General features: G+C 42.6%; 1 protein-coding gene across 1 annotated transcript in view; it reads right to left on the bottom strand.

The window, feature by feature from the left end:
* Nucleotides 1-10,514: 10,514 nt before the first annotated feature.
* The window catches only part of LOC144752105 (nicotinamide N-methyltransferase-like), a 36,426-nt gene continuing 25,508 nt past the window's right edge, over nucleotides 10,515-21,432 (bottom strand). The window contains exon 3 of the mRNA XM_078640047.1: nucleotides 10,515-11,317. Within this exon, the coding sequence (XP_078496173.1) occupies nucleotides 10,873-11,317 (445 nt within the window). The 3' untranslated portion in view covers nucleotides 10,515-10,872. The remainder of the gene's footprint in view (nucleotides 11,318-21,432) is intronic.

Genomic DNA, 21,432 nt, shown 5'->3' with positions numbered 1-21,432 from the left:
GGTTGGCCATGTCGCTGTGGGGCGGCAACAGCCAATTTAGCTGTGCCTTTGATCAAAAATTTAGCCAGCGAATGGTCTGACCATAGAACCGGGATAATCTCTAACACCTCTAAAGGGGAGGTCGAGAAAACCTGATCTAGAGTGTGCCCCTTATTATGCGTCGGCTCATGTAAATAGGGAAGCAAACCCAATGGAGCCGTAGCCTCAAAGATTTTGATTGCGGCAGCGTCCGAAGGATCGTCCATCCGGAAGTTAAAATCCCCGGCCACGATGCAGTGTTCTGCTTTCAGGGCCAGTCTCAGTAGGGCGGAGTCTACATCTTCAAAAAACATTCCGGGAGGGCCAGGCGGTCTATAGACTAATAGCCCCTTAACTGATTGGTGCGGAGCCAGAGAGATAGAAAAAGCAAGGGCCTCCGAACCACGAATATCCTCCACTGGCAAGATAGAACATGCCATGTCCTTCCTCACCACCAGTGCCACTCCACCGCCCCTTCCCCCAACTCTGTCCTTCCTGAATACATTGTAGTCAGGCGGAATTGCCAAGGCGACATCTGGATTCGATGAGTCTCCCCACCATGTCTCAGTAAGCGTGAGACACAGTGGCTTAGCCATGTCCAAAAGCTCAAAGATGTCTTGAGCATGTCTGCATGCCGATCTAGTATTTAGTAGCATGCAGAGATATCGTACACTGGCGCCGGTATTGCCAGGAGGCAGTAACAGAGCACGTGAGGGACGCCAACCGCAACCGGGGCAGATGGACTTACCGCGGTGACGGCCAGGGAAGACAGTGCAGCAACCACTGGAGGCAGGGAGGTAAGCGCGAAGCTCCCCCGCAGTGTAGCGCAGCACAGGAAGACCTACTCGGCACATAATACAAGACCGAGTCCGCCGCCACGCCCCGAGCGCCTCCGGGTCGCTGACGGGCGCAGACGGGCAGGACTCTGGCTTGACTCAGCCGCCAACCAGGCGCTACCGCTGCGCGCCACCGCTGCGCGGGAGGAGCGAACATTAAATAGGGCACACCTGCTGGTTTAGAAAAGCGCTAGAACGCTCACCACAAGTCCCACTCGCCACTAGCCACCCCCAAGATGGCGGCCACGCGCCAAAACGCAAGCACACAGATGAAAATCCGCTCAAAACGCGGTGAGGGGCACTATTAACTTGTAAGTATGTGGGCGCTTAGAAGCACAGCTAAAAGAGGGCTAAATATGAATTAATCACAAAGAAAATACAAAAAATGGTAATTTTTAAAAACACCAGCGCTGCAGCCTATAATTACAGCAGCATAGCGCGCGTGCGTGCTGTTACCTTGTCCGAGGTCGAGCAGATCTAGAGCTCACCTTAAATAGGGCACACCTGCTGGTTTAGAAAAGCGCTAGAACGCTCACCACAAGTCCCACTCGCCCATAGAAGGGAGAAAAGCCTGTGGAAACGTTCTTTGCATTAATATTGGCAAACTCGGCTGGCCACAGATATTCTGACCAGTCTCCATCCTGTTCCAAAAACGAGAAATTAACTGTGGGTCTCTATCTGAAATCACTACTTTAGGGATTCCATGGATCTTAACTATTTCTGTACTAAAGTGAGTGACTAACTGTTTTGCGGAAGGAAGCCCTCGCAGTGCTGTGAAGTGTGCCATTTTTGAAAAGGAATCAACTACAACTAATATTGTGTCGTAGCCTTGACTGAGTGGTAAGTCTGTAATGAGATCCAAGGTGATTGTGTGCCAAGGATAGGGTGGTGTGGGTAAAGGCTGTAACAAACCTTTCGGGCCTGCCGTTCAGATTTTCCCTGAGCACAAATCTCACAAGTCTTGACATAGTTCTCTACGTCTTTTGCCATTTCCGGCCACCAGTAAAATCGCTTGATCAGTTCTTTAGTTTTCGCCTCTCCCTTGTGTCCTGCCAGTTTTGCATCATGATTTTCTTGCATGACTCGTAGTTGTAGTTCCTTAGTAGGGATGTATAAGCGGTCTTGAAAGTAGGGAAGCTGACACGTAATATTTCTACCTTCCTTTTCTTTGACCCAGTCTTGCATAACTTCGGCATTCATGACTTCTGCAATACTAGCCTCTAGGGTATGATAGATTGATTCTCCAATGGCGTCTTTTGATTTTCTGTATCAATTCTGGACAAGGCGTCCCCCTTTCCATTCTGTGTTCCTGGCCGATAGGTAATTACGAAATCATAGTCGGCGAAGTACAATGACAACTGTCTTGGAGTCAAAGTTCTGGCAGTCTTTAAGAATTTTAAGTTACGATGGTCTGTATATACAGTTACCTGATGCTGAGCTCCCATGAGATGATGTCTCCACTCCTTAAAGGCGTCCTTTATCGCCAAAAGCTCCTTCTCCGTAATGGTATAATTACATTCAGCTGGAGACAACTTTCTTGATCGGTACGCAACTGGATGCAGTTGCCCTGTGATCTTATTTCGTTGGGATGGGACCCCTCCGACAGCTTGATATGACGCATCAGTTTCGACATAAAAGGGTTCAGTTGGATCAGCATGTTGAAGAATCGGGGCAGAGGTAAAATCTTGCTTCAAAGAATCAAAAGCCTCTTCAGCTTCTTTGGTCCACTCAAAAGGAATTCCGTTCTTTAGCAACTTCGTAAGCGGTAAAATCTTGTGGGAGAATTCACTGATGAACCTTCGGTAAAAGTTTGCAAACCCAATGAAACTTTGGACTTCTTTTACGCACATTAGGGACTTCCATTTTGTCACTGCCTCAACCTTCCGTGGATCCATGAGTATTCCATCGGGGAAATGACGAAACCCAGAAATTCTACTTGCGTGACGTTAAAGGCACATTTCTCCAGCTTAACAAACAGCCTGTTATCTCGTAATCTTTGCAAGACCCCTCGGACTTGATCTTGATGCCTCTCCTTGTCTGCAGAATATATAAGGATGTCATCATTGTATACTATAGCGCATTGATCTGTGTACTCCTTTAGTACATCATTAATGAAGTGTTGAAAGGCTGCGGGGGCATTGCAAAGACCGTAAGGCATGACCTGATATTCAAACAGTCCTGCTCGGGTCCTGACGGCCGTCTTCCATTCATCACTTTCTCGCATTCTGACTAAATGGTAGGCGCCACTCAAATCAAGCTTCGTATAGATCTAGGCTCCCTTTACCTGGTCCAATAACACAGATATAAGGGGCAATGGGTATCTGTTCTTCTTGGTAATTCTGTTGATCGCTCTGTAATCTATACAAGTCCTCAGATCCCCTTCCTTCTTTGGCACGAAAAATAAAGGCGATGAGACAGGGGATTGAGACGGCCGAATGAATCCATTGGCAGGGTACTTGTCCAAATATTCTTTTAGGTGGCGATGTTCCTTTTCAGTCAGCGCATACACTTGACTGCAGGGCAGGTTTGAACCGGGTTCTAATTCAATCTTGCAGTCGTAGACTCTGTGCGGGGGTAGTTGTTCTGCTTCTACCTCATTAAACACATCGTGAAAATCGGCATACTCTTCTGGGAGCTCCAGCGTGTTAATTACACATATTGACCCTCCAATTTGGCACAATGAGTGGGGCCGGACTAACTTACTGCATTCTTTCCTTATTTCCAAAGCAATTCTCCTGGCATACTTGGAATCCATCTTTATAGTTCTGTTACTCCAATCAATTGTTGGGTTATGCTCGGTGAGCCAAGGTAGACCAAGGATTAATTCAAACTGGGGGGCATCGATCAGATTAAACTGAATTTTTTCTTCATGACCATTATTTGAAATAAGATGGATTACTTCTGTGTGACTGGCTATGGGACCAGAAGACAAATTTGTCCCATCCACCGCTCTCATTGGTTCACATTGGTTCACTTTTACTTTTCATAATTCCTTGCATTCCCACTCTTTTTGCAAATTTCAGATCACAAACATTTCCGGTGGCTCCGGAGTCTATCAATACCGACACTCCATCTCTGAACTTGACTTCCATTGACAAACTCAAACGAGGAGCCGCGGACTGGAGGGTGTTGGCTGCTCTATGTTCTTCAGGAGTCTTTTCTAAACTCGCACCCACCTGTTCAACTCCGCCAACAAGTGGTGCTCTTAGTTTTCCTTCGGCTTGTAGCTTGTCTTAGGCTTCTTAGGGCAATTTCTGACAAAGTGACCTCCAGCCCCACAGTACATGCACAGGTTACTACTCCGTCTTTTCTCCTTTTCTTCCTTCGACAAGGGTCCACGAATAGTTCCTATTTGCATGGGCTCCACTCCCGATGAACCTTCATTGCTTCGACTATTCTCTGATCTAACACGATCAAACCTGGGAATCGTTGGTCTAAATTCTCTTCTTTTTTTGCCCTTTCTTTCTCCTTGTCAAAAGTCTATTTCCAACACAAGATCCACTAATGCTTAAATTTCGGTGGGTCTGTGTGTCTGCCAGGGCATCTTTTAGTTCGTCTTTTAACCCACAGTAGAATACTGCTGCTCGCTTGCTCTCTGGCCAGTCAGTCTCAACGACAAGTTTGTTGAATTGCGCCAAGTACACTAGACAGCGAACACCAACTCCATTCTTGTGGCCTGTCTCGCGGCCATCTTGGAGTTCCATATTCGCATGTTCTCTGTCCAAGCATTTCCCACAGGGCTCAATCTGGCATGGCTATATCTCTAATGTTAGATTACAGATACCTGTGGTTTTCGGGTCTTGACATCACGCATCTGTGCCGTAAAAGCAGCGCATTGCTGGAGCTGCGTTGCGCTTGCGACGCAGATCCAGCAATGCTCTGGGGGCCCTACCTCCCCAATGCTGCATCAAGCCTTGCATCTGCTTCTAGTAGGCGCAGGATTTTGACGCAGCATAGGCCTAAAGGTGACTGAGTGAAATCTTGTAGATTTCACTCAGCCACTTTTAGGAGGCGTTCCTGCGCAGGAACGCCCTCCCCTGCGCCGTAACGCCTCCTAATGGCGCAGGGCTTTACAACGTGACGCATCTCTCAGATGCGTCATGTTGTTAAAACCCAACACCATGGCGCAAATTTTGTGCTGCCGCTGTGTCACAAAAGGTCTCGGTAGAGGGTGGCAGTGGTGAACCAGAGGGTGGCAGTGATGAACCAGAGGGTGGCAGTGCTGAACCAGAGGGTGGCAGTGATGAACCAGATGGTGGAAGGGGTGAACCAGAGGGTGGCAGTGGTGAACCAGAGGGTGGCATGGGTGAACCAGAGGGTGGCAGTGGTGAACTAGAGGGTGACAGTGGTTAACCAGAGGGTGGCAGGGGTGAACCAGAGGTGCTGTGATGAACCACAGGGTGGCAGTCGTGAACCAGAGGGTGGCAGTGGTGAACCAGAGGGGGACAGTGCTGAACCAGAGGGTGGCAGGGGTGAACCAGAGGGTGCTGTGATGAACCAGAGGGTGGCAGTGGTGAACCAGAGGGTGGCAGTGGTGAACCAGAGGGTGGCAGTGCTGAACCAGAGGGTGATAGTGGTTAACCAGAGGGTGACAGTGGTGAACCAGAGGTGCTGTGATGAACCAGAGGGTGGCAGTCATGAACCAGAGGGTAGCAGTGGTGAACCCGGCAGTGCTGAACCAGAGGGTGGCAGTGGTGAACAAGAGGGTGGCAGGGGTGAACCAGAGGGTGGCAGGGGTGAACCAGAGGGTGCTGTGCCCATACACGACTGCATGGGTAACTTCACCATGCAAGCGGCCCGCGAAACGCAAAAACGCCCCGCGAACATGCAAAAAACCCCGCGAACACGCAAAAAACCCCGCGACCACGCAATAAACAAAAATCTGCAAATTTGCACGAATTCACAGATTTTGCGGATTACGATTCGATTTCACGTGAATTAGCGCAACCTGAATTCGCAAATTTCACGCATACTTAATTAACTCACTGACCCATACACACACTCATGCACTCAATAATGTACACATACTACAATCATATACTCAATCACCCATACATACACTCATGCACTCACTCGATCATCCATAGATGACTCATGCATTCAATCACCCACACACCACTCATTCACTCACCCATGCATAAGTCATACACTTACTATCTCACCTCCACACACACTCAATCAATTAACCATATACAAACTCATGTACTCACTCACTCACTGATGTACATACTAAAGTTCTCTCTTACTCACACATACACTCTTGCATTCACTCACTCCCCTATACACCACTCATGTTCTCAGTCAATCACCCATATACCACTGATGCACTCACTCATTCACAGATACATGCACTCATGCTCTAACTCACTGACCCATAAATGCCTTCATGCTCTCTCTCACTCACTAGTATTAACTTGCCTTTGTGAATACCAAAAAGTAGTAAACGTTGACTTAAGTGTAAATTCTGTAGTCTTTGGTAATCACTAATGCAAATTAAAACTAGTAACTTTATTAGGATGTACGTTGTTACAACGCAGGTTGTAACAACGCATACCTTTACCACGCGGCCGCTACAACGCAAGTCGTTACCACGACTTGCGTTAAAGGGCGCGGATTTAGGATTTTTTAAATTTTATATTCCAACACCAGTCCCCGTAACAGTAGGGAAGGTGTTGGAATATAAATTTATAAAATTCCTTATCCCACAGCGCCCTCCAGCACAAGTCGTGGTAACGACTTGCGTTGTAACGGCCGCGTGGTAAAGGTACCGCGTGGTAAAAACTTCGCGGTAAAGGTTGTTTACCACTTTATTACACTTAAAGTCACTATTAATACAGTAACTAGTATTAAAGTTACTACTAGTAGAATAAATATTAGTAAAGTTACCACTAATAAAATTACTATTAGCAAGTAATTGTCGATACCAAAAAGCAGTAAACATACACATTCATTATATTTGTTTAATTTTTCAATAAATAATTGTTTGGAAATGTTACCCAAATATAGGGAAGTTCAGAATACATTTTGCACTTCCAAATTTTTAGACATTTATAACCACTTATATGTGTTGTCTTATAGTTTTGGTAATGGTTACATGACCTTATGTTGGTTTCACTTTGAGGCTACTCACCCCCGCACACAAAGCGCTCCACGACATGGGCCCCGAAAACCTCAACAACCGCCTCTCGTTCCACACTCCGACCTGCCAGCTCCGCTCCGCCAGCCTCGCCCTCGCCACCGTCCCACGGATTCGCCACGGGAGGAAGATCGTTCTCCTACCTGGCCGCCAAAACATGGAACTCCCTCCCTGCACACCTACAACTGACCCAGGACCACCTTACCTTCATTAAACACCTCAAGACCTGGCTATTCGAGCAGTAGCAGCCCCCCCCCCCCCACAGCGCCTTGAGACCCTCATGGGTGAGTAGCTCACTCTATAAATGCATTGATTGATTGAAAAAATCATTTTTTACTTCAATGTTCCAATACCAACTCAAGATAAATCAATAAGTAAACTATGAATTGTATTAAACAATAGATTCTTTTGTTCAAAAAAAGTAAACTTAAATGTTATTACTAACTATACAGAAAATGGTAAAACATTATGTAACAAATATATTTTCATACAATGAATTAACATGTATGATGGATTTAAATTATCTGGGTAAAGACAGTAGTTTGGAATCATGTTTGCAATAGATCTTTTCACCCAGAGGCAATTGTGTGGAATACATTTGGCCCAAGAGTAAATGCTAGTGCCTCACTGAAGAAAAGTTGGTATTGCTCCTCTTGGTGGTGGTTTTGTTAGAATCATCTCCCACTGATCCAGCCAAATTACTCCTGCTGAGTGAGATGTATGAATCCACAGTTTCAAAGTTTTAGGTGATGACAGGTGTCTCCAGGGGTTGAAGGGCCTCCCTTTCTGTGTAGTAACATAGAGGAGTGATATCTCATATTGAAGGTCTATGGAAAGTGGCATATGAATCTCTAATAGCCATATCGATGCCCTCAAACCATCCTGCACCAGCCAATTAAGGAAGCACAAGACTGAGATCTACCTCACTATAAGGTCATTGCACTCCCTATACAACTAGTAGTTTTTCTCCCCAAAAAACTGATTGTTTGTTTTGAGGATCCCAATTACCTCGTCCACCTGGACTTCTTGTCTGGAGACTTTTCCATGATATTGTGTCCCACAGTTTCATGAAAGCTGTGGGTATCAGTGGCCATGCTCAGCTGTCTCAATATTAGCCTAACCCCATATCACAATACCCTGTGGCCTTTGAACAGTGTGTACCGTAACAGTGGGTCCAGATTCAAGATGTTTCACCACCGGGAGCAGAGACAGTTATAATATCTGGAGAAGAAGCAGGTTGTAGGAGTTAAAGGATACGTGAGGCTCAACCTATCAACCTGCCCGGACACGCCTGACAGACCAGACTGCTCCTCATTATGATCCAGACCAGCAGGAGTTGTGTCTCCACTGAAGGCTTATACAGAAGATTGGGATATTTTGAGCAAATGTTTGAACTTCAATGATGGCTGATTCGTACAATGTAAAAAAGAAGTAGAGGAAGTACTATCACTTCTTGAATATTTATTGATTCAAGAACATTTATCAATCTAACCCTTAGTTTTGAATGGTTTTGTATCTATAGTTATATCACAGACTCGTGTATGTGTTCCTAATGAAGAAATTAAAAAACATATTTTCCACTTTAGATAAACACTACTTTAGTGTGACTGAGATGAGGTTCTACAACACAAAAATTATATAAATACCAAGAAGTAAGATGAAAAGAATAGATATGACTTCAAACTAGTAAGTCATTAAATAACGTGTTTAGAAGTATTCAATGTGAGTACATTAGTTCATTGTTTTACCTATGTGTCTTCACTAATGTCCAACACAGAGTCAGATGTATTGTTTGAGTGACACATTACTCCTTCTTTTAAATCAATATGTTAGACACCTAGATTCTACTGTTGTTTTCAAATAACGTTGTGTATATTTAACATAATTGTAAAATGGCAGATGCATGTGGACCATACTACACACAACAATGTCCATTGCAAAATGTACCCTCAGTATTATTACTTACTTGAACAAAATAACCGATCCTACTAAATTGTGAATTGTGAATGCAAGTAACCTAAGAGTGATTGCATCCTTATAAGGTCACAGAGATAGTTACTAATATTTTAACAACAGTGCTGTGCTTCAGCCAGATAAGAGTGATTAAACATGTATCTTCCCCATTACATTATTACTCCATATTGTCTTAATATTTGTAGGACGTCAAACATTATCTTGAAAGGCTAGAGAAAACCTGAGAATTCATCGGTAAGTGTATTAACCTATAAACACTATGGAGCACTGATTATGTATAACTACAATTGAGAGTCAGAGACAACAGGCTAAATTAACATATTGTTCAGTCTAGTTTTATAGATAAGGACAGAGCATGTATGGAGCTGGTGTTAGTGGCAAATTGAGCATAATCCGGTTTAAAATACAATACAGGAACTTTAACTAGCATGGTGCATTAAGGGAGATGTACTCAATTACCACTAATGCTGATTAAGTAGTCAATTGCTTGCCAATGCGTTTCATCCCTCTTCGGACTTCTTCAGGGCTTGTTGAAGTTCTGTTTCTGATGTTGATGGTAAGTATGGCTCCGAGCTAATATTAACTGCAACGTTGGTGAAACTGTGTATTGGTATTGGTCTGAACGTTGTCGATAATATATCATTATTTCTCTCTAGACACCAGAAAGTCTATCCTATATTAAAATGATTATTAAGGTAATAATTATTTGTAATTGTGTGACCACTTATTATTTAGTTTTGATAATCCGTAGTAAAAGACCAGACGTATCTCATGTACTCCCTATTATAAAAATGATGAAAATGTCCATGTTATTCATATTACATCTGTATGTTTAGTGGCTTTTTTCATACAACTGTACCATCATGTGGCTGGGTAATTCAAGTAACCTCAAAGTATTATTAATGCAGTGTTGCATCCTCTTCACAGCCACGATCAACTGGTATCTCCAAACCATGATTATCGAAACAAAATCATAAGTGGTCGCACAATTACATATATATTATGTAAAAGAAACAGAACTTGAACAAGCCCTGAATAAGTCACACGAGGGATGAAAGCATTGGCAAGCAATTGTGTGGTGATTTTAAAAAGGACAAGTGATTTACAATAAAAGATTTACTATAACTACAATCAAGATACACTTGAATGAGTTGTATTAGGTTAATTGTGAAATTTTTATTTACTCTTCTCGGGTGCAGGGTCAATTTGTAGCTGTGGGTGACGGGGGTTTCTAACAACCTGTTTGGTTGGGTCACATCCCAGACCTGTTGCACTGAGGTTTAGTGCTAATCTAAGAGGCATATTAAGTAGTGACATCTGGTGCTGCACCGTTAAAAGCTCTGACCCTGTATCCTTTGGTAATATATTTAAATATTATAAAATACACTTTCAGAATTCATAGATAGTGAAAAGAGGGCTAAATCCTTTTCTCCAAGGAAAAATAGCCACTATATTTCTCAAGCATCTATTTATGGGCATTAATGGACACACAAAGATACAAAAGAGGTAGAGCATTGCAGAAAAAAACACACAAGATTTAAATTCTTCGAGAAAATTGACCATCATTTTATTGGAAGATTTAAATAATCATTACAGCTGCAAATGGAATCAAATGCATTATCAAATCATCACTCCTCCCAGCAGTTATTGACTGAGCAACAATCCATTTGATTTTTCAGTAAAGGACAAGAGGATATTTATTAAATCAGAAACTGGCAGAGCCAAGGGAAAGCTATCCAGCAAAAGCAAAGGCCTGTTGTTAAGAAGTAAGGAGAGACAGAGAGCAGAACATCACTGGTGTCAGCAGCAATAGATCCAACAAAGGAGGAAACAGAAGGGATTTGATTCAGGACAGAAACAACCTATTCCTTTCCTCTCTGTAGACATTATGTCTATCAATTACGATCCCTAAGTACATTCAACAGGTGTATTTTTTTTAGCATGAACAAGTATTGAACTGCTGTAGTCTACCACATCATACAATTGATCACGTGTTCTAGGAAACACATGCAGCTCCTTGATAACATAGTTAGCATTCCCAAGCGCTTGTCTTATAAAACTCTCATCCATGCATAGATGGGGAAACTTAAATCCCCCAACCATGAAATAAGTGGTATCGAGGCACGCTATCAGGATTAAATGCCCGCCATCTTTAACCAGTGATGATACATTTTGTAAAGCACTGCAGAACCCCTCTTTATTTGTCACGTGGGTCTCCAAACAATGAGGCAAAATCAGACAGTCAGCCTTAGACAGGATCGTGGGAGACAATGGGTTATTTTTGTTGGGATCATATTTACAAACTTGCTTGATTTTTCCTTGTACCATATTTTGCTTCTCAGGCCATGCGTCACTAAAAAATAAAATACAAAGTTTTTTCATTTAAATGTATTATTGATTAAAACATGTTATTTTCTCATAAGTTATGGCATATTTTTCAAAACTGTGAGGGACTATATATATATATATATATATATCTACAGCTTTTGAAAAAACAATATTTAAAATATTGTAAAATAGAAAAGACTGCGAGAGGTTCTGTCCCTGTAGTGAACTTTACTCTAACTAATATGGGATTTGTATGATATAGACATTAAGCAACATTGTGACTGGTCCAGTCTTCATAGCATATGCTCCAAAAAGACAGGCACAAACACATGCATCATATACATTTGTACACCCATACAAAAGCATTCTGAAAGCTGTTTGTGTTTTACTGACACATTATTTTCTAGGCTTAGCAAATATCAGTTTATAACTGCATTACTGCCCTTCTGCACCTCTTTTTCTAGATTGTAGTTTTACCCCGGGACACCATATCTGCTTGTTATGCTCACCTCCCCTTTAAATGATTGCATATCTTCAACAGATCCACAGTCACACCTTAGGAACTACCACTTCTCCCTCCTGATCATAGTAATCAATATACAATTTTTGAGTGATCAATATATTTTCCAAACCCTTCTCTCTTCCAGTAACCAGGACTCAACCAGCCTGTGTTCTGCACAGAAGTCAGAGTTAAATAATCTCCCTTATAGAGAATTATCACAATGAGGTAATATCATCTTTCACATATATGTATGTATTGTTTATAGTTAGACTTTCCAGAGGCTGGAATTCCTAAGATATTTGTCTGTTAATACATTTCTTCCAATTTGATGAATCTCTACAAAACCTAGAAGACCTAGAGCTTTTACTACATCAGCAGAGTGTTGTGGTGATTAGTCAACCAGGCACAAGAAGAAAGAGGGGTAACCAAAAAGTGTTTTTACTTTATTGAACTTTACATAGAAATGTGTATTGCAGGCAGTGTTAAAAAAAGCAGCTGAACAGATGTTAATGAAACTTGAGAACAGTATAGATTAACGGGTGCAGATGATACTTTTGGGTAGTAGAGGTAAGTAGTATTTTAAAACTCATAAGGCATTTGAACTTGGAGATATCTGTGGCCACAGTCATTTGTTTGTCTGTTTTATGAGTTAGGGCATAGATTTAGGTACTTTATTAAAGTGTTAATTGGAAGGCAACAATTATATAAAGTTTCCATATATATTTTATTTTTTTTTCTATAAAATTCACAGACTACAATGTCTGAAGTACCAAAAAGTTAAATATGCAGAAAAAGGAAAAAAACAATCTAATACACTGACACGTGCTTCGATTTTCTACATATTCAAGGTGTTCAAACATATTTTGTACATGGTACTCTGAAACCTGCATCCCATTCTAATACACTTACTTCACGTTATGGTGTGTATGACACTTTGCCCAACTCTGGGCCACTCTATAACACTCTGCTCCATGCTGCCCCACTCTACAACATTCTACTCTACTCTATATAACTCCACACTGCAACACTCTACTACACTCTATATCACTATGAGATATTCTACTACAATATGCCCCATAACACCACTGTACAACACTGTATGCCACTGTAGGACACTCTACTTCACTCTAGGATACACAACAACACAAATCCTTCAATACCTCTACACCCCACTGTACTCTACTATTCCACTGTATGCCACTCCACTAAATCCAGTATTTTTAGAGCACACAGCTACCCGCAGGCCATCAGGAAGTTTAAAAGAGCTATTGCCCAGAGTCACATGTTGCTGGGCTGACCTGCCGCCAGTGCCAGGGATCAAACCGTGAGCCCCAGCATCCGGTGTCAGTCACCCTGGCTGCAGAGCCACACCTCTTCCCTCACACTGTATGCACTCTATGCCAATCATCTCTACAACTTTATACAACACTCTACCCTACCACACTCTATAACACTGTACTGTACACTACTCTTTTCAACAATACTGTTATGTATGCCACTCCACTCTCTGACACTTTCCAAAACTCTATAACCTGCCAATCTACTCTAGGGTACCCCACACCATGGCTGTCTACTCTATAACACTCAACTATACAGCACTCTACTCTATGCTACTCTGTTCTACGCCATTCCACTCTACCCAACTCCACCCCACACTACACCACTCCCCTCCACTCCACTCAATTGCACTCTACTCCACTTAACAACACTCAAACTCATTTCACTACACCACCCATGATTCCTCTCTATAGTACTCCACTTTCTTACCTTTGCAATAAGGACTCTTTAGAACTCCACTTTCTAACAATTGCAATAAGGTCTCCAATCTACAGGACTCCACTTTCTTAAATTTGCAATACACACTGGGGGACACAGACGTAAATGGGGGATGTCTGTTTTTCATTGACATGGTTGTACTCAGGCAAGCAAAGGTTTGTTAGAAAGGCAAACACTGGCCATTCACCACAGATCAGAACACCAGATCTGTGAAGTATGATGTGCAAGTATGTGTAAGGAAAGTATGAAAAGGCAGGAAGAAAATATAAAAAAAAGATCAGGAGTGTATGGAGACAGCGGCCTAAAAGAATACAATAGTGCAAACATGAATGTAAAATTCAAGTGCAGTACCCAGGGAACGAGACAACAATACCAAACTATACTGTACTTTAACCACTTTTATAAACCCACTATCCCACACCCTACAACATCTCTCAGATATGTAAAATGACAAGAATAAGTGTATAGCAATCAGCCAGAAAATAAGAGACTTCTCAAGTAGCAATACACTGGAAACTGAGGATCATATACTAAGATTGAAGAATATGAAACAGTCAAAGCAACTAAAGACTCTGACCAGTAATACACATAATTGGAGCAAAAGACTAAGGATGTGTCAAAATGATGCAGTATTTTAAACTGTGCAGCTATGTTTAGTTAACTCCGCTTGTCATAGGTTGGTTAGCTCCCGTTAAAAATAGGATAACTACAACCCATTTGTTCAAAGGGCATCTCAAATGTAGAGATCTTTACATATACTCTGGAGCAGATAGACAGCCAATGAGGAGGTTTTAATGCTAGTGAAATTATATATACATACATTTATATATATATATATATGTATATTCACTGAAAAAACCATAGGTTATAGACCATATATAGTTAGGAATTAGCATTTACAAAACCTTGAAAATTCACTGAAAAAACCATAGGTTATAGACCATATATAGTTAGGAATTAGCATTTAGAAAACCTTATTTTACTCACACAAAACCATTGAAATTCCATATATAGTTAGTTGCACTAACTATATATCGCCCACCCGCAATCCACTGCTGATGATGTCACATATTACATCATTCATGACATGGTCAGAACTACCTCCCCGTTATTAAAAAATTGGTACAATATTTGGAACTGTGCCAACCTCTATTTCTCGTAGTTCGCTTCCCAGTTCGCTCGCCGGTACGCGAACCGGAAGTGAACCAAAATTTTTTTCTAAAAAAAAGAACAGTAAGTATAAGGGAAGGAAACAGACACTTATGTTAAAAGAAAGACAGCTATAGGGGAGTAAACTAGAGATACTATTACCCGTAATCCACTGCTGATGATGTCACATATTACATCATTCATGACATGCTCAGTGACATCATCAGCAGAGGATTGCGGGTTTTTTGGCAACGTGCCTTATCCACGGTTTAATAACGCTGCCTTTTGCTTTATATAAGTTTTCAAATTGTATGAAATATATACCAATAGGTCGTTATGAACCTTTAGGTAGTGCTTTTCTTCATGAGGTCTGGTCGCTTCCATACACATACAGATGTTTCAAAGATGATCAAGAAGTTTATCTGAATGGAGAGGAATGCACTGAGACGCCAGATCATTCACTAATGTGTAGGCACATACAGTTACACGGTTCATGCAACAAACACCGACCAAATATGGCTTGCGTGTTGCAAGGCACGCCAGTTCCTGCTATCATCCCCACGTTCAAGTTGTTGGAAAATGGTAGTTATTTGATGCTCAATAATGAAGATTGTTCTGGGTTAATTAAAAGTATTCCTTTTATCGTAACAGTAAGTGAACGGGTTATTTGCTGCAGAAATGTTCTATTTCCTCCCACACATGAACATAGGGAGTTTTCAATCTGGCCACAAATACCAACCTTGGGAGCAGATTTCAACGGCATGGCAAGAATAAGAGCTCTTTTGTCTCAGAGAGAGGTGGCCTTGAGTTCGGCCCGTGAAACTTTCGTACTTCACATAGCGAACACCCGTACAGAGGTGCAGACCCTTTTCAATACAGATTTGCCTTTCCATTTCAGCAAGATGGTTCGGACTATCTTTAACGCGTCCTCCACAAAGGCCCTGGCGCACTTTTTTAAAGTTGTTACCAGTGGTCTCGTGACTTCATTTGAGAAAATCTTGGGAGTCATCCCTGCTTTCTTTCATTCTATTTTTTCCACTCTGCTTCGTGGATTCCCATTTTTACTTGCATTACCAGCGGACGCTCTTGTGCTTTTTTACATTTTTAAATATGGATGTCCCTCCTGTGCAAGCTCTCGCCCTGCAGCTGCTGACACTGTTCCGCAATCGCATGCTAGAATATTATGGCACAATGCCGTTGGCGATATTAAGCACGGCATATGGATTATCTTTTCGATTCTCCTACTTCACCTGTGTCCAGCCTGTATTTCACTGCCTGACCTGTGATTTCGATTGGGCCATTGATTTGTGTCTCTGCGGACCGGTTTCTCCTGACGTCGACTTTAATCAGCTGATGACTCCTATCATTACTCACGAGTTGGTTTGTCCTGGCGAAAGGATTATGGCTGTGGCATTGATGCATGGACTAATTGGTCCCTGGAATTTACTGGCGGCAACACAGTCTTTCTTGGAACAGAGCTTTCTTGAAAATCCACCGAGCTGTCCTCTGATGGTGATAGAGGATCCGGTGCTGGGAGAGCACGTATGTTCTTTTCCGCTTTTTAAATTGGATGGCTGAACTCTTTTCGGATGAAGACGGTGACTTCCTATTGGAGGCTGTTGCAGCTTATTTTGCATACACAGTTATGTCATAGACCTTTTTCATGTTTGATATGCTGAGTACTAGCATTTCATTGACAATTCAAGTTTTTATTATTTAGCTTGCCTATTGGCTTAAGACTCGATAAAGTACTTGGCTGTTTTATTTTTCTTTAGCATTAAATTTTCCTAGTTTTTAATGTTTTACCTTGCGGACCGTCCACATATAAAGTTGCAATCTGCTCTCATGAGATGGCACTTCTATTATCTTATTCAGTTCGTTTCCGGATCATGGGGAGGTGTTATCTAGGTCCTGGATATCTTTACACCGTGTTAAGTTAGCATGGGCTCATTACCGGTTTAAACGCCATTTTTCCTTTTTTGCAACTTCTGCACACGACACTTAGTTGTTGCTTTAGCTTTCAACCTAGTAGTTCATCATGGTTTACATGAGAATAATATGTTATTGCTCTACTATCTGCTTTGCTTGTTAAACTATATCTGTACAGCGAGTGCTGAAGTTTCAAGAACAACACGATACAGAATTGTTATGAGGTCTGATCTCCACGACTTCATACTCATAACATAAGTGCAGCTTCTGCCAATTCTGGGCATGAGGCGGGTTTTATATTACTTTGCCGAACACACATACACAACAGTTGATGCGGTTCACATGAAGAGAGAGCTGGTGTATGCTGATGTGATTCCTTCAAATCTAAGACACTAAATTATGGGCACGCCCTAAACCAACACAAACAGACCTTCTTAGCAAATAATATAATATGTGTATTAGGGAGGGTGAGATATAAGCAGCCGCGGGCCGTGGAGGGAGTTACGGTGGGGCAGGGAGGCGGGGAGGGGGAGGGGCAGGGTGGAGCCCTCTCCACCCTGCCCCTCCCCCTCCCCGCCTCCCTGCCCCACCGTAACTCCCTCCACGGCCCGCGGCTGCTTATAAGTGTTGCTAACTCTTATTCATTTACAGCATGTTAACATACTGTCACCATTCGCTTTTTATGTACTAGTAACTATGCTGGTAATTTTGCTACTGATAATATGTGTACTTGTATTATCTAAGATACTACGCCTGAGAAGACGGCATTAGTAAATAAACATTTCAAATACACATGTGTTCTTCTTAACTCCATGTTCTGGTTTCTAAGAAATATATAACGACCGACTGTTCATGAGTTCCACGTATCCTGAGGTACTATAAGTTCATATTCTGGATTGTCTAAACATTGAGAGTTTGTTATATCCGATGTGACACTGTACCTAGCTTGCAAAGGGGTTTTTGATTACTAAGGTGAGTTTTGGGGCACCCTAATTCGCCGAGGTTCCAATCCTCTGTCCACAGTTCTGTGCGAGTACAGAAACCCTGCGACAGGGGCACCCCCGACCCTTGCTGGAGCTTCATCACACTTGCGATACAACTCCAGCAATGCGCCACCTTTACGGCACAGATACATCACGCATCTGTGCTGTTTTTGCCCCATGATGCGCCGCATTGTAAATGCAGCACACCATAGGTGACGGAACAGCGGCACAGAATGACTAACACATCCCTGGTGATGCGCCAGTCATCATAAATCTATCCCTATGCTTCTTATCTTGTTAGAGATGAACCGCCATATGTATCATCAAAGTTTTTTGCATTTCCTAAATAGCGAACTTTAAGGAATAAATAGCGATTCTTTACCATTCCTAGTTTGCGATGAGCTATTTGCTAATTACAAATTACCAAATTCATTTCCTTCATTTCCATAGGGTGGTTGGACTCACTTTTAGCTCGAACGGCTGAATGGATTTCCACGAAACTTGGCAAAATTGTAGGGACTGGTAGCCCGATATGCCTTTGCTATGTCTCAAGATATATGCTCCAGTGGTTTTTACGAAAATTAACTTTGAAAAATATATATTGGGCTACATTGGCCTATATATATGTTGGAGCCCAAATGTAGCCCAATGTAGCCCAATGAACCCCAATGAAGCCCAATGTAGCCCAAAGATGGCCGCCAGAGACAAAAAAAACAAATGTAGCCCAAATATCAGCCAGATGTAGCCCAACTATAGCCCAGTGACAGAATGACCAATCAGCTTCGCAAACCTCTGTTACGCGAAGCGGAGCGCTGTTACAGATATATATCTTTTTTTGAACGTTAATTTCTCAAAATCCACTGGAGCACATATATTGAGACCTAGCAAAGGCACATCGGGCTACCAGTCCCTAATATTTTACCAAGTTTCGTGCAAATCCATTCAGCCGTTCGATTATTATTATTTTTTTTTTGCCCCGCGGGGCCCTTTTAAAACCTCCACATCAAACCTAGGGGGTCAGCGAGGATCTACTATGCCCCCTTATGGTCATTTGCCCCTTCGCTTTGGCCTCCTCTTGTCTCTCGATCCTACCGAGAGACAAGATGGCGCCCGCTACGGACTGTTTGGAATGTTTACAGACGCCGGAGAACCAATCAGCTTCGCTTCACAAAGCTCCGTTGCGCGAAAAGTCCGCGAACCGGAGCGCTGCCCGGTCCGCTGTTACAGATATATATCTTTTTTTGAACGTTAATTTCTCAAAATCCACTGAAGCACATATATTGAGACCTACAAAAGGCACATCGGGCTACCAGTCCCTACAATTTTGCCAAGTTTCGTGCAAATCCATTCAGCCGTTCGGGCTAAAAGTGAGGCCAACCGCCCTATGGAAAACTCAATGTTAAAAACACGTTTTGGGACCCCCCTTTTTTCTCGGCCCCCGCTTGACGAAACCCCCCCAAATTTTCAGGGGCTGCTCAGAAACAAAATGTCAGCCAATTCCGTCCACAAATGCCAAAGTTATTAGACATAGAATTTTCAAAAATCCCATAGAGAAAAAATCCTAACTATATATACCTACTGGCGACCGCCAGTAGGTAATATATAAATACATTCACACACACATATATATAAATATATGTATCACTGCTCCAAAATCGCCCATAAGAATCCGCACTCAATCCGAGTGGGTGCCGGTGCAGGCGGCGGCGTGCCGCTTTCCGTATTCACAGCTCCCCTGACCAAAGTCAGCAAACCAGCACTCGTAGTAAGTAAAACCAAAATAGGTTTATTTGCAAATAATTTTGGTGAGGGGAGCTGTGAATAAATATATGTATATATAGATATGTATACACATATGTATTTATATCTATATAGAGATAGATTTTTTGTTTTTTGTTTTGTTGTTTGAATGACCCTCAGAAAAGGATTCGGGTGGCCGCAATGCTTAAAACAATGAGACTAGATGTTGTATGCCTGCAGGAAACACATGTCGAGGGAGGGAGGACATTTCTCCTAGATCAGCTGGGCTTCAATATGCTGCCTTGCACAAGGCAGGGAACTAGAACAAGGGGTGAGGCTATATTGGCCAAAGGGAGGGATAGCGTAGTGGTTATGAAACTTGAAGACCAGTGGGGTAGGTGGGTGATTACTGAAATAAGGCATAGGAGGGCGAAGGTTACAATTGTCTCGGTATATGGCTCAACAGAGGACAATCCAGAGATGTTTGAATTCCTTGATGCAGAGCTGGCGCATTGGCAGACCCAATAATATGCTGCGGGGACTTCAACATTAGTATGCCCTCTGGGAATGGAGTACAAGCAGGGCATGGATATGCGGGTAGGAAAAAAAAGGGTATCTCGAGCAGTTAGAGATATGGCACAAAATAACTCACTTTGTGATGTATGGGCAGGGCTTCACCCACAGATGGAAGGTACTACATTTTACTCCGCACCTCACAGAACTTTGGCAAGATTAGATTATTTTTTAGTTTCCAATTCCGTGCTGGTAAAAACTAATATTCAGAAATATCCAAGGATTATTTCGGACCATAGTCCTCTTGTCCTGGCGGTCAATATGGAGGGGGTGACAGCTAGGGATAACGATTGGACATTTGCGAGAGCTCTCCTGAAGGACTCAGAATACATTACGCATATGAATAAGTGGATTCAGGAGTTTGGGGAGTTTAATAGAGAGAGTGCGTCAGTGAGGGTTGTGTGGGACACATTTAAGGCAGGAGCCCGGGGTGAGACAATGATCTATACTTTGTCTAAGCAGAAAAGGGAAAGAGCCCGAGTAGAGCAGCTGGTGAGGACAATTGGGCAGGCAGAGGAAGAACTGAGCTCTCTAATTCAACATGGAGCAGCAGTTGCTTAGGATTATTCAGCTTAAAGCGGAAGTGGTAGAAGATATTATTAGTAAGGCAGCGGCGAAATATCTAGTAAAAAAATAGCAAGCGTTTGAATTAAGTGAGAGAGTCGGGCATATCCTGGCAGTCCGAAAAAAGCAGCAACTAACCACGGGGGAGATTAAGGAAAATACAGATAATCAAGGGACTATCACGAAGGACGTAGAGGAAATTCGAGAAGTTTTCAGACAATTATATGCAGAGCTATATGGTATAGAAGAAGGCTGCGGTGTATTAGGAATAGAGGAGTATTTAAATCTGAGCTTAGGTGGAACTGTCCCGCACCTCTCGGCTGAAGAACAGGTAGCTTGAGAGGCCCCAATCTGTTTAGAAGAAGTCCTCAGAGCAGTAGGAGATCTCCCGGCTGGGAAGGCAGCAAGCCCGGATTTATTGCCAGTTGAATTCTACAAGGTATTTCAAGGGATGATTATCGTCGAGATGCTGAATGTGTTGCTGCAGGCTCAACAGGGGAATTCTATTCCGAAATCTTGGGGTGGGGCAAATGTTATTGTCATTCTTAAAAAAGGGAAGATACCCACAGCCCCAGGTTCTTATAGGCCAATCACCCTGATGAATGCCGATTCAAAGGTCTACTCAAAGATTCTAACCAATAGGCTAGCAAAAGTGATCGAGGGCTTGGTTAGTAGTACCCAGCACAGGTTCATTCTGTGGAAGGGAACCACGCACCATATCAGACAGGTAATTACCCTGTTTGATGCCGCAGGGGTCCCAGGGGATCCTTTCGCAGCTCTCTTTCTAGACGCCGAGAAGGCATTTGATACGGTCTCCTGGGACTATTTATGGGCGGTACTTCTCCACTATGGGATGGGAACGGGCTATGTTCAAGCAATTCAGGCACTGTACACAGGGACAACAGCTAGGATCAAGATAAATAG

The sequence above is a fragment of the Lissotriton helveticus genome, chromosome 4_2, assembly GCF_964261635.1.
Source record: "Lissotriton helveticus chromosome 4_2, aLisHel1.1, whole genome shotgun sequence".
NCBI lineage: Eukaryota > Metazoa > Chordata > Amphibia > Caudata > Salamandridae > Lissotriton > Lissotriton helveticus.
This window is presented reverse-complemented; position numbering and strand designations above follow the sequence as displayed.